Source organism: Hydra vulgaris, chromosome 02 (assembly GCF_038396675.1).
Source record: "Hydra vulgaris chromosome 02, alternate assembly HydraT2T_AEP".
NCBI lineage: Eukaryota > Metazoa > Cnidaria > Hydrozoa > Anthoathecata > Hydridae > Hydra > Hydra vulgaris.
In genome coordinates, this window is record NC_088921.1 from 66,756,569 (window position 1) to 66,772,500 (window position 15,932).

A 15,932-nucleotide genomic window follows, 5' to 3' on the forward strand; every position below is an offset into this window, starting at 1 on the left:
ACATAAAAATTTGCAGAAAAATTGAAATATTTGTTTGAAAACATTATTTTACATTGAAAATTTTGAGTAGTATTATTATATACATTCAAAATTTATGTTATAAATCACTAAACTTGTTTTAGTCATAGCTTGTTGTTGTAGCAAACAATAAAATAATTATTATTATTAATTAATAATTATGGATAAAACTAATGAATTAACAACAGAAAAACGTGCTCAGATTGTTATTGTGTAAACAAGGATTGACCCTGACCTCTATTGCTGCATATCTTGATGTAACACATAGCTATATTATAAAAACACTAAAGCAATATCAACATATATTAAGATACTGGGTATTGGCAATATAAACATAACAACATAAACAATCTAACAATTTGACTGGTGATTTAAAAAGCAAAGCTAGAACTGGAAGAAAGTTGACAAAGGACAGATAATTGCATTCATCCTCATGCAAAAGCATATCAGTTTGAAATTTTATCTGAGATATTCCCAACTGGTGTTGCACTAAGGGATGTGACTATTAGAATACTTTTTTGCAAACAAAGTAATTTAAACAGCCATGTTCTGGGAAAAAAAACCTTGCCTTTCTCAAAATATTAAAGGCCGTATTGCCTTCTGTCAAAAATATAAGCACTGGTCAGCGAAAGATTAAACAACTTGGTTGTTGTTCTACAAGCATTAAACGCTTGTCTTTCCAATGATACAACACTCAGTATTTGCTTTCTACTTTAAAAAATTGCCCAAAAATCATGATATGAGGTACCATTACAGCAAATCAAAGTGGTGATTTATGGTTTATGCCTCCTAACAGCACAATAAATAGCCATATTTATCTTGAAATACGTCAAAAATAACTTAAAATCTTCCTGAAAATCACAAATACCCACAAGTTTTAATATGACAGAGCGCCCTGTCCCAGGAACAAGCTTGTAAGCAGTTAGTTATGTGAGAATGGGGTTGAGGTCATTGGTCTCTTGCCTGGTAACTCACCCAACCTCAATCGCATTGATAACTGTTGGAATCATCTTAAAAACGAAGTCTAAGAAACTAAGACCATCATTTTTGGATGATCTACAAGAAAAAATTAGGCAGGTATGGACTCAACCCATAACTCTTGAATATTTGAGAAAGCTCATTCACATTATGCCTACCCGCTTAGCTAATTGATTGAATGCTATCATACCAAGTATTAACTTCAATTATTCAATTCATAAAACATTTACTAATGTTTTAAAGATATTATTTTTGTCCGTTGTAATGTTTACATATATATATTTTGATAAAATAAACGAATAATTTAATGAAAATTGTGTTTTTTTATGCAATGTTCCAAGCTTTTAATTGTGAATGTGTATATATACATATATATATACATATATATATATATATATATATATATATATATATATATATATATATATATATATATATATATATGTATATATACATATATATATACATATATATATATATATATATTATATATATATATATATATATATATATATATATATGGGATACTATTATGTTTAGTACTGCCTCAAAGCACCTGAAGTTTGTATGGAATACCGGTTTATGCATTTATTTATGCATAAACCATTTATGCATTGCTATTGCTATGCAATAGCAATGCAATAACTATTAAATATTAACAATTATTTCCAAATATATTCCAACAAACTTACTTATTTAAAAAAATAGCACAATACGTTTATATATATTAAATATCCTATGCAGTGATACAAATAATAAATACTAAATATTCTATGTAAATTACACACTAGTCTGATATTTATAATTTCACAATAAGTTTCTCAAATATTCAATTTGTAAGTAAAATACTAGACATTGTTTTTAAAATTACTGAATAATACTGATCCATGTTTATTTGCTTACTTTATAGAAGTTAAAAAATAACAATGGCTGTAACACGTGCTGTAAGTACTGTTTTCTTAATTGGTGAGACACAAGATACATTTGACGGTGGAAGACTGCATACAACTCATGAAGTTTTGAGAGTTTATTTTCTCCATCATAAAAATGAAAAACTGTCACAAAAAAAGAAAAGAAAAACTGTCACAAGAAGCTGTGAAACTTGCAATTCAACAGCTATGTGAAATTTGTGCCAAAGCAAGGGTACCAACAACTGAACTGAGAAATATCATTAGAAAATTTTAGGATTTATTAGAAGGTTACTGGAACTTCTATTGTAATAAAAGTAGAAGAGTTGTTGCGCAAATGGCCCGAGAAGCAAAATTTGAGCAGCCTATCAATGTGTTGTTTGACACTTCTCACCATGATTGCATGAATTTGATTACAATTGAAGAAGATAAACTGTTTTTGATCAATCAGCAGTCTGAAAGGAAATACGCCATGGGTGGTGTGGATACCGAATTATCCGAGAAAGAAGAGAGAAAGGCGAAAAGAGTGTCCAAGAGGTAGAACGACAAGCCAAAGAAGAAGAAGGAAAAAACAGTGCTGTTGAATCTGCAACTTCGTCTGGAGCAGTTCTGTTCAGTAGTTCTGAAGCTGAATCATCTTAAGATGAGGCATCTGGAGAAAAACAGACTAGCTTCAATAAGACTCCAAAACATGCAAAAGTAGCGGCTAAGCATGTTTTAACACCTGAGGTTGCAGCAGTGCTGGATCGTAGGAATATCAGCAATAGAAAAGCTGCATTTATCCTTACAGCAGAAGCACAAACCTTCAGCAACCAAGATGTAACTATCCTGCCACTGTCTACCAGTAGTATTCGTAGAAGCAGAAGAATGCATCAAATCCATCAAGATGACAGCATGAAGGCTTTGTTTGCTGCTAATGGTCCCTTGGTTGTCCATGTTGACGGTAAACTACTTCCAGCCATCAGTGGTTGACCAGAGAAAGAAGATTATATTGTAATTCTAGTTACAGGTTGTCATACCAAGAAACTACTTGCCACCCCTAAAATTGGACAGGGAACAGGAGAACAGGTGGCACAGGCAACATTTGCAACTTTACTGGAGTGGAATCTGATGGAGCAGATTGCTGGAATACCATTTGACACAACTGCATCTAACACAGGTCATTTAAATAGATCTTTTGTTTTACTGGAGAAGAAGTTACGCAAAGATCTTCTCTGGCTTGCTTGTAGACATCACATGCTTGAAGTGGTATGTGGAGACGTGTTTAAGAAATTGTTTGGTTCGACATCTGGTCTAAATGTAGTACTATTTTGTCGTTTTCAGGAATTCTGGCCTTAAATAGACCAAGGTGATTACAATTGTTGTATGGATAGTCATTTAAATGCCATTCTTGACAACCTCAAGCATGATGTGGTCATTTTCGGAAAGAATGTTCTAATGGGACAAGAAGGATGTCTTCCGAGAGAAGATTACCAAGAACTTCTTGAATTCACATTGATTTTCCTGGGACACTGTCCTCCAAGAGGTGTTAGTTTCAGAGTTCCTGGTGCATTCCATCATTTGAGATGGATGTCAAAGTTGCTATACAATTTAAAAATCTTTCTGTTTCAACACCAATTTAAACTGACAAAGCATGAAAGCAGTGCTTACCTAGAGTTCAGCTTGTTTGTCACACTGATTTATGTAGAGGCTTGGATCACATCTCCAAATGCATGCAATGCTCTGAGCAACAATCTGAACTTCATTCACGCATTGCAGACTACCATTTAACTAATGATGCAGTAGCCAAGGCAGCTGCCGATGCAATTGGACGTTATTTATGGTACTTAAACGAAAAAATGGTAACTCTTAGCCTCTTCTCAGACATGGTGACACTGAACACAAACCAAAAAATGGTGAGTCGACTATGAGAGCACCCAGCTGGAAAAAATGAAGATCTTTCAGTCAGATATACAGAAAAAGAAAACTTCAGCACGAAAGTTCTCGATCATTTCATTGAACCTGCATTTCATCTGTTCTTTGCAGCCCTTCAAATTGACACCTCTTTTCTGTCAGTAGATGTAGATAAGTGACCAGAACTGTTGTTGTTTATCATTGAAAAGAACACTGCTGAATCTTTAAAAGTAATCAACAACAGTGCTAAGAGGGCCACCGCTTTAGCCACTACATTCAATTCCTCACTGACTAAACAAGAAGACCAGAAACAATATCTGTTTCAAGTTGTTGAACAACATTGTAAACGCTTTCTTAACTCAAAGAAAGCTACGCTACTTAATAAACATAAATAGACATTAGTTGTCTGTTAGTGATAGGCCAACTGCAGTTGTGACAAACACCGAACTTGGAACAAAACGCTATAGGTTGAACTCGAATATACAAATATCACTGGGCTATTACAAATAATTGTTTACTTAGTTAATTAAACAATCGAATATTTACATTTTATTTACCGTTCTAAAATATACCTTATACCAAAAATGTGGCCTATTTTATGAGCAAAAGGAACACAAAAAAGCAAGAGCATAAAGGTTTTGACATGGTTCATTTTTTTGAACCACCCTAATGTATATCTTTATATTTATATACACATATATATATATATATATATATATATATATATATATATATATATATATATATATATATATATATATATATATATATATATATATATATATATATATATAAATATATATATATTTTTATATATATATATATATATATATATATGTACATATATATATATATATATATATATGTACATATATATATATATATATATATATATATATATATATATATATATATATATATATATATATATATATATATATATATATATATATATATATATATATATATATATATATATATATATATATATGTACATATATATATATATATATATATATATATATTCTATATAACGGGTAATGCGGAAGTTATTGGACAAATCCTAATTTCATTATTTGAGCATAACAATTAGTTTTTGTGGTTTTATGCGTAGGCATAAACGTTCTATAAAATATAAACTTTATTATTTAAAACACAATCATTTAAAACAAGGTTAAATGCAGCTGAATGAGAATCTTTTCGAAAGCGACTAAAAATGTTTTTTGTAAATAAACCTAATATTAAAAAAAAATGTAAATCATTTTGAAAAGGAAAGATTTGCTCAAAGTACAATATATGATAACATAAAAAGACTTGAAACTGTTCAATCGTTTTCTGATAGAAAGCACCCTGGTCGTCCGACATCCTGGACTAGAGAAAATGAACGAGAATTAACGAGACTTGTCGACAATCGAAAAGGGGTCAGTCAGAGAAAAATAGGTATTAAATTCGGTGTAAATCAATCGACAATTGGTCGTCAGTTAAAAAAAATGAAAATTAAATATAGAAAACGTGAAAAGACTCCAAAATACACTATAGAACAACAAATAAAGGCAAAGAAAAGAAGCAGGAAACTAGTTAACCAACTCTATAACACAAATCGCTTCTAGTCATGACGAAAAATACTTTTGTTTTGCAGGGGACAACATGCCTGGAAATTCTGGATACTACACAAACAACAAAAAGACATGCCCAGAAAGTGTTCGTTTTATAGGAAAAGAGAAATTTCCAAAAAAATTATTAATCTGACCGTGGTATTTCCGAGCCATTTTTCGCACTTCCAAGGCTGTAGCGATCAATTCATCAATCTATATTAATGAATGTTTAGAAAAACGACTTCTTCCATTTATTCACAAGTATCATGGAGACTTTAACTATTTATTTTGGCCAGATTTAGCAAGTTCTCATTATTCTAAAGATTCTCTAAATTGGATGGACCAATATGTCTATTACGTTGATAAAGAATCCAACCCCCCAAATGTGTCTCAAGCACGACCAATTGAAAATTTTTGGGGACATTTGGCACAGAAGGTTTACGAGGGAGATTGGCAAGCTTCAACAGAGCAAGTTTTGATTGATCACATTAAACTAAAACTACAAGAAATTGATTTAAACTTTTTACAGTCGCATATGAAAGGCGTCAGAGCAAAATTGAGATTAATTGCAGATGGTGGTGTTTTTTCATATAAAAAATAATATATTTTTATTAAAAGATAAATGTTTTATTTTAAAAAAATATAATAGTAGTTTGTTTTTTTATTTATAAATAAGTTATTGATGTTTTTATTTTGTCCGATAACTTCCGCATCACCTGTTATATATATATTTTATATATATATACTTTATATATATATATTTTATATATATATATGTATTTTATATATATATAAATTGTATATATATATATATATACATTTTATATATATATATATATATATATATATTATGTAAATAATAAAGGTGACAAAAAATAATGTCTGGTTTCTTGATCACATGCGAAGCTCGTCATTTTTTAATTTTGAGTTTGACAAGAAAGATGCTGTCAATTGCTCAAGGTGCCTTTGCCTAAATTCGATCACCTATATATATGTATGTATTATATTATTATATGTATATAAAATGTAAATGCAAAATGACAGTTTGTCAAACTTTTTTTCATTTTACAGTGTAAAAATGAAAAAAATAAAGTATATCATGTTTTTCTCAAAAGAAGCAAAACTTTATAAAACTTTCACAAAAAAATCATCATTTTATAAAAAACATTAAGGAAAAAAAAAAAAATTAAAATTTTATTTTGTAAAAATGCATTTTTTTATTATAGTTAAAAATATAACTTTTTAGGCAATTAAATTTAAAATAATAATTTTTTATATACTTTTGAGGGTTTTTTTTAGTAATATTATACAGTATTGTGAAAAAGTTAAGAACCACAAAAAAAACAAATCATAATTTATTTTTATTTTTAAATTTTTTTTTAACCGAATATATTTTTCTGGTAAAAAGAATAATAATAATAAATTTTAGAAAATAGACAAACAAAATAAAAAATAATAATAGTGATAAAAACTTTCAAACAAATATAAAAAATGTATTCAAAGTTTTATAGGCATTATTTTAAAAAAATTGTGAAAAAGTTAAGAACCACAGAATAAAAAACGATAATTTTTACCACCTAATACCGCGTAATTCTACCATGAATTTTTAAGCAATCATTTATACGATTTGGCATTGAGTCTATTAAATTCTCTAAAATATGTTTGGGAACATTTCCAAGTATTGCTGGTAAAATATTGCGCAACTCCTCAAGGCTCCTTGGTGCTTTCTTGGCAATCTCTTTATCAAGCCAACCCCAAAGATTTTCAATGCAATTTAGATCTGGGCTATTTGGTGGCCAAGTTAGACACTCAATATTTTTACTTTCGAACCATTCAGAGACAATTTTAGCCCTGTGACATGGTGCATTGTCTTGCTGAAAAATGAATGGAACGCTTTGCTCAAGTGCATCAATTGACGGTAACAAGTTGATATTTAAAATATCGTATCAAATAATTTAAACATACTGACACCATAATATGTCATGCAGCACCATATTCCAACCAACCCGCTACCTTGTTTTGTTCTTTGAACGATACAATCGTGATTATATTTTTCTAAAGGCTGCCTGCGAATCATAATTCGGTTTTTTTGGTTATCAACCTCGATATTCATCTCATCACTGAACATTACTGTCCTCCATTTTTGTTTAGACCATTCTTTGACGCTTTGGCAAAATTCTTTTCGCTTTTTTATATGTCGTTTGGTAAGTCGCGGTTTTAGAACAGCTTTTTTCCATAACATATTGTTAGCTAATAGTTTCCTACGCACAAGTGATGCCGAGGCTTGACGTCCATTTGAAAGCTTCCATTCCCTTCTTAATTCATGCGACGGCATGGTTCGATTTTTCTTTGCCAACCTGATTAAAAGGCAATCATCATTGGGTGTCGTCAAACGTGGTCTTCCAGAACGATGGCGATCAACGTAAGATTTCGTCTCTTTGAATCTTTTGATGATTGTTAACACCGAACTATGTGATCGCTTTACTATTCTTCCAATTTCGCGGGCGGATTTACCTTCCTGGTGAAAATGCACCACTTTTACACGATCTTCATAGGTAATAGCTTTTCTGCTCATTTTTTCAAAAGGAAAGAATTTTTTTTTGTTTGAAATTAAATACTTTTCTTAAAAGTATTTAAAAAAATTAATTTTTTTCAAATGTTTTTATTGGTTCTTTGGTAATAACTCAGGTCATTAAAAGAATATTTAAAAAAAAAGGGAAAAATAAATTTAAAAAGACATTTCCGCCGCATTTAGCACAAAAAATTCTTTGTGGTTCTTAACTTTTTCACAAAAAAAATATAAAAAAAAATTAACACATAATATTTAATCCTTATTTTTTATAGGTTCTATTAACTAACTTTCAAAAAAAAAAAATTTTCTTTTTTCTCATGCTATATTTAATATGTTTGAAAAAAAAAGACTATATTATTATCTATAGAATAAAAATTAATTAAATTTATTTGAAAAAAAAATTTTTTTTTATTTAGTGGTTCTTAACTTTTTCACAATACTGTAGTTTATTATTCTGATGTTTAAGGGACTTGAAGGGTAGCTCAAAAATTTAAAAAATATATATTTATTTTATTATATAGAACACACTTAGAAGGTGGGATGTCCAATGAAAGATCCTGCGGAAGGAGAACTGACACTAGAAACTCAATTTAGATTTAGATTTAGTTTTGTTTTGTTTTACTAATTTATATATATTTTTGAGTTAATCAAATTATTTTTTCTAACTGCATTATTAAAGTCATCCTCAAAGCCTAACACTCTTCTTCATTTCTAGTGACTTTTGGGGTAACACAAGGTTGCATCCATGGTACTGTATTGTTTCTTACCTACATTTACAATCTACCTAAAGATCTCATATCTAAATCTCTGTATGTTGACAACTCACTTTATACTCTTGTTTTAACATCTTTAAATTTTCTCTTTTTGATTGCTTAGAAGCAGCCTTTCTTGAATCTGATCTCACTTCTGTAATAGATATTAGGGTTTGCTGTGGCTAGTGAATTTTAGTTCCAACAAAACTCAGTTATTTACTGAAAACAACTATTGAAAAACACCGATGTTGACAATCCTATATTAATAAATGGCAATCCTCTATCCGAGTCCTCTTCTTTACATCTTCTTAGGTTATCATTCACTTATGACCTCTCGTGAAAACCATACAATCGATTGCAAAGTTAGCATCTGCCAAAGTTGCATCTCTTTATTGTGCTAGCCATTATCTTACTCCTGAATTAATTCTCTCTACAATTAATTACCTCTACAAATCTCTTATTTGTCCTTGTCTCAAATATGTTGTCATTTTTGGGCTTGTTTTTCTAATTATGCTTTTGTTCTTACAGATAAGGTCCAAAAAGGATTTCTAAACAAAGTTGGAGTTGCTTTATCTCCCGAACTTGAGGCTCTCTCCCATCGCCATAAAGTTGCATTTCTTTCTCTTTTCTACAAGTACTATAACGGTTGCTATAGAATCTAGTTCTATGAACAAAAACTCATTAATTCATAACTCGTCATTCAGCAAAGTCGCATTCTTTTACATAGGAATGAATTTATATTTACAGAGGCCCTAGGCTGAATTAATTTTTAAGCCTCTCAAAAATCATTTAAATTAAAATCCATTATACAGTATATATAGCATCAAACTGTTTCTTGTTTGGTTTTGTATTTTCAATTTTTTAGTTTAACACTACAGCTTTTATATAAATTTGCTTTAGAATAGTTAACAATTGTAAATGAATGAAAAAAAAAAGTTGTTTAAATGAATTAAAACAGCTTTTTTTTAAAATGTTTGCTCAACGACTCAAAATGTGTTCTATAAAATAAAATAATACTAGAAAATTTATTGAAAAAAAAAATATTTTCAGGGGTAGCTCAAGACCCTAAAACATCAGACTTGCCCTATAATTATCATAAAAATAGTTCTTCAAAGTATATCATGTTGGATCTCAAAAGAAGCAAAATTATATAAAAAAAAGAAACAAAAAATTATAATAAAATTTTGGTAAAAATGCATATTTTTAGTTTTTAGATTAAAAGCATCATTTTCTAGGCAGTGAAATCTAAAATAATATTTTTTTTAAAAAAATGATGATTATTTTTGAAGTTTTTATACAATTTTGTTTCTTTTGAGACCCAACACAATATACCTTTGAAGAACTATTTTTTTAATAATTATAGGGACCCATCTGATGTTTAAGGGTCTTGAGCTACCCCTTGAAATTTTTTTTTTTGAAAATTTTTTAATTCTAGTATTATTTTATTATATAGAACACATTTTGAGTGGTTGACTTGGTTGAAAGTTGTTTTAAGAACCACCCTAATATACATATATATATATATATATATATATATATATATATATATATATATATATATATATATATATATACATATATATATTTATATATATATATATGTATATATATATGTATATATATATATGTATATATATATAAATGTGTATATATATATAAATGTGTATATATATATATATATATATATATATATATATATATATAATATATATATATATATATATACATATATATATTTATATATATATATATGTATATATATATGTATATATATATATGTATATATATATAAATGTGTATATATATATATATATATATATATATATATATATATATATATATATATATATATATATATATATGTATATATATATATATATGTATATATATGTATATATATATATATGCATATATATATATATATATATATATCTATATATATATATATATATATATATATATATATATATATATATATACACACTATATTTTCTTGTCAACATCTTTCTATCATATATATTATTAATAAATTAATACTTATAAATAAATAATAAGAAAAATAAAATTATTCATAAAAAAAACCTATAAAACTACTTAAAAGCTTACACCCATGAAATATTATGTGTTCAAGTTCTATTAAAACCAAATTTTTTTTATTTTAAACAAAATGTTATTAACGCATTATTCAAAAAAAAATGGTTTGACTATATGTTTTTAAATTTTTAAGAAGCAGATGAACTATTTACTAACTAACAGTTAAGTAAATTGTGAACACGGACTTAAATTTAAAAATGGTAAAGTTATACAAAATTGAAACTTCAGTCTTTAATGTTTTTTAACCAAAATTTTGTTTCTTGCCAAATTTATAAAATGTAAAAAAAAACAAAATTTCAGCATCAGTTCAAATTGAAATATTGGCCAAAATCAAAACCAAAAACAGAAATTTGGTAATACTTTAATTAAACAGTTGCATTTTGACATTTAATTAAAAAAATTAAATAGTCAACATCATATGCCATTAATTCATCAAAAGCTATTAATGGCCAACATCAAATGCCATTAATAAATACACAATCAAATTTGAAGATGAAAACAAGAAATTCAACTTTTTAGATATTTAAATAACCAAAAAACAAACAGGTAATTATAATTTCAACATACATAAAAAAGATGCATTAACAAATATCCAGGTTAAACGCAATTCGAATTACAATTCAAAAATCTTTGAAAGGCATATTTAAGTGATTTAATGCAACCATGCCAACTATATCCATACCATGGATCCCAATATTAACACTAAAACTTTGAAAAATCTTTAGGTAAGCAGGTTAGGTTTTTAAATTTAGCACAAATCTTAAATCTTTGCTAACCTCAAGTAACAAAACAAAACTACCATCAAATAGTTATTCTGGTTGGTATCTAATAGAATATGAGTGTTAACAAACATTGGCGAAACAAAAAAGCAATTAGTGACAAGAATGAAACAACACCAATAATGTTATTCTGCAATTGAGCATCATTAAAAAAAATGTTTATCTAATATAAAATTGGAGTAGGTAATCATTGAAAATAGAACCTGAAATTTTAAAAGAAATGTTTGAGAGTCAATTAAAATTTAATATAACATGAAAACTTAAAAATAGAGGTATGAATTTAGGCAATAGTCAGTACATAATTTTGGACACCATACTTTTTATACTTATGTCTCTAAAGCCCCTTCAAAATAAACTTTAGGGAAGCCATTAAAAAGCAGCATTATCGTTTGTTTTTAATTAAATATAATTAATTGTTTTTAATTAAAGCTGATGCTAATAGCAATAATCTAGCAAACTTTTGATAAAAAAACAATTAAAAAAATCAGTAATGAGAAATTAGTATTGAGAGAATTCATAATGATTGATGTTTATTTATTCCAACTATTGTACATGATATCGTCATTTATATTGGAAATTTAGACATTAGAAATTTTTGTTGAGAAACTCCATATGATATATCAGTTTGATAAAACCACATATTGTTGAGAAACCACATATGATATAAACAGTTTTAAAGATATTTAAAACTGTTATTGCACGGACATTTTATATTATACACATAAACATATGTTAAAGGAATGTCTTTCTAATATTTTGTTTCACCACCTTTGGCTTTGATTAGTTCTTGTACTTGATCTAGAATACCTCTAATCAACTTACAACACACATGATTCAAACATTCCATAATGACTGATTTGTTTGTTATTGGTACTTTATGGATTTTATCCTTGAGTTGATCCCTAAGTGACTCTATAGGATTCATGTCAAGGAAATTACCTGGCCATGGGAGTACCTCAATGTCATATTTCAACATCCAATAGTAGACCTTGCATGCAGTGTGGCATGGCACTGAGTCTGAGTTCTGAAAAATAGGTGTTGTCTTGGAACCAGTCATGAATTAGGGGCTTCAAACAGGTACTGAGCAATTCAATGTACTTTTCTGCATTTATTGTCTCTTGAACAATGTGCAGATGACTTGTAACTTGAGTAAATATTGCACCCCACAACATAATCTTTATGGGGAATTTTACTGTCTGACAAAGGCAATCTTCCCCCAGGACTGCCTCCATCAGACAGTAAACTCCCCCTAAAAGACTTGTCTTCGTCTTATAGTCTGAAATGCTATCTAATACTTGGTAGACTCATATGAAATTACAACTTTTAACCAGTTCTTATCTCTCCAGGTTTTTTTCTTGGGAGGTAAGCACTAAGTTTCTTTTAATTAAGTTTCTATTAATCTTTGAATAATTTACCTTTCTAACACACACAACTTCTAATAACACACCTTTCTCTTCAGAAATAGAATCTTTTGTCAGACTGGCATGACTTTACAATTTTCCTGTCTGTCTATGGAGTTGTTTTTCTGACACTGCCATAATTCCCAATTTACTTTGTGAATAGAAATTATGGCGCCAAGTGTTTTCTTCATTTTGCAAACCAAGTGTTTTCTTCATTTTGCACACAGATAAGGTTGAAACCTTTAATTTTTTAGCTATTTCTTTCTGGCTCATTTCTGTATTATTCAGTAAAACTTAAGTTTGCCCTTATTTTCTTGGGCTCAGATCACTTTTTTTCACCATTGGATGGTCTAAAAAAAGTAAATTCTCTCAAAAAATATCAACTTTTAGGTAACAAAAATCAAGTTGAACCTAAATGCATACAGATACTAGGTTAAAATTTGTCTTTACACCAGATCCCTAGTTTTCAGGATCAATTAACCTCAAAAACACTTCTGATTTCTAATAATTTGTTAAGTACTGTTCGTGTGTATAAGACAAGCACATTGAGTGCTCAATGTTCTTAAAAGAACAGAACAATAATAAATTAGTAGAATATTAATAAGTAATTAAACTAATTCATTTTTTTTATTTTACACTGTGTTTTATCTATAAAAACTCATCAGAAATGAATAATCTAACTAATAAAACTTCAATTTATACCAAAAAAAGAAATCATAAATGTCTTAACTATTGTAATATATGTATTACTGTTATACAACATTTTTTAAAAACAAATGTTAACAAGTTCATAATAATGACATTTTGTTTTTAACATGCTTCTGATGATCAAACGAATAAACTTTTGAACAAAACACTTTTACAAAACAAAACTTTTGGACAAAACACTTTTTTCATTGATCAAAATAAAGTTTATTTTTAAATACATATTTCAATAAAATGTTTGATTAGAATATGGTAAGAATAATGTGTTAAACATTTTTTATGCTCATTTTATTTAAAAGAAGGAAAACTACCTCAGCCTCCTTGATCTTTTTCAAAGCAAGTTCTTCAGCGGCTAGTCTAGCTTGTTCAATTTCATCTTCAAGTCTTAAAATTCAAGTGTATTTTTGGAGAAAAAAAAAACTCTACATAAAATTTAATAAAGATAAAAAAAGTGTAATATCAGCATTAAAAAAAAATGGAAATATTTTATTTGAATTTAAAGCATAAAAAATGGAAAAATACCTTTGATTTTGTTTTGCTAGCAACTCATTCATTGCAAAATTGAAATCTTTTAATACTCCATCAGATGTTGAGCGTTGGATAGCTTTGGCTTCTTTAGGATGATTAAATCTGAAATTATTATATTTAAAGTTATAATAGGTTAGAATGAAAAATCAAAAAAATCAAATTATAATTTCACAATTAGACAAAATTAATTAAAGCAAAAAAAAAAACAAAAAAAAAAAAAAAAAAAAAAAAAAAAAAAAAAAAAAAAAAAGCAAAAATACAGCAATTAAATAAATAAACATAATTAAGATAAAATGTTTTTTAATTTCAATTACACCTTACATATTTTTTATTTTATTTATATCTAGTATAAGTTTTCTAGTAATAAAAAAATAAAAATTGAATAAATATAAACTAAATATATATAAACAATAAAAAAAAAATTCATATCTAAAAAATTCACATCCAAAAAAATTACCGTTTAAAAAAAAAAACTCACATCCAAAAGGACAGTGAGAAAAATCACTATGTTGAATAAAACAGAGAGACAGTGAGAAAAACGACCATGTTGAATAAAATCTTATTTATTTTTAAAAAATGTAACAACCTCAAATGACTGACATAAGTCTGAAGGTAGTAAACTGCTTAAAGAAATGGGTTATATAAAAAAAACAAAAAAAACAGAAAACCAACCTAAAGAAATGGTCTCCACCAATCACAATTCTATCGCCCTAAAATACATATAAATAAAAACAAAAATAAACACACAAAAAAGTTTAATTAACACCTATTAACAGAGCATTAAAAACATTAACAAGACATTAAAAAAAAAACATAGTCAAAAAAAAGAACCACTAACAACAGCATAAAAAAAACTGAAAAGATTTATATAAATAATATATATAAATAAAATAAAATATATATATAAATATATATAATTATAAAAAACTGAACTACTCACTACAAAAAACAAGAAAGCTAAACAGATATAAAACCACAAACAACAAACATGTTGATTGTTGCATTGTGATGCAACAATCAACATGTTTGTTGTTTGTGGTTTTATTATTAAATATAAGGTATCTAAAAAATATATACCAAAAAAGAAAAGTTTCAATTTTAAATTTCTTTCTTTTTTTCAATTAAACTTATTTCTTTATAAATTTTTATTAATGAAAGTCTTTACCCAAGCGACCCAATGTATGTATGGTGTAATTAAAGCGCGCAAACCAGAAAAATCATACCCTATGCAATTAGTAGTTTCAACCATCGGGACACCAAGTTATGGAATATCACAATATTTAATAAATATATTTCAACCAATTTTAAATAAACACATAACAAAGTTAAAAAATTTGTCAACTTTTGTAAAAACAGCTAAACTTTGGAATATATCAAACAATGAAATACAGGAGTCTTCATCCATCAATCCCTCTGGGAGAGGCCACAAAAGTTCTTCCTGATATGTTAGAGCTCTTCCCAAATTTAAATAAACTAACAAAACTAAGCGTTTCAGAAATGAAGTCCCTAACAGAACTGTGTTTATGTAAGTGTTGTTTTTTATTGAATGAAGAAATTCACGAGCTTGTAAATTCAGGCTAATAGGACTTTCACTCATGGTAATATGCAGAAAGTTTCCTGCAATTTTTTGAAAATAAAGCAATCGACATGGCACTTCATTCTAATCCACCATTAGAAATAAAATCGCTTTTGAGGTACATAGATGATAGC

At 27.6% G+C, this 15,932-nt stretch overlaps 1 protein-coding gene across 1 annotated transcript in view; it reads right to left on the minus strand.

The window, feature by feature from the left end:
- The window catches only part of LOC105848631 (kinesin-like protein KIF14), a 110,746-nt gene that overhangs the window by 32,549 nt on the left and 62,265 nt on the right, over positions 1–15,932 (minus strand). Inside the window, exons 17-19 of the mRNA XM_065791748.1 lie at positions 14,895–14,932; positions 14,217–14,324; positions 14,006–14,078 (exon numbers count right to left, since the gene is read on the minus strand). Of these exons, the coding sequence (XP_065647820.1) occupies positions 14,006–14,078; positions 14,217–14,324; positions 14,895–14,932 (219 nt within the window). The remainder of the gene's footprint in view (positions 1–14,005; positions 14,079–14,216; positions 14,325–14,894; positions 14,933–15,932) is intronic.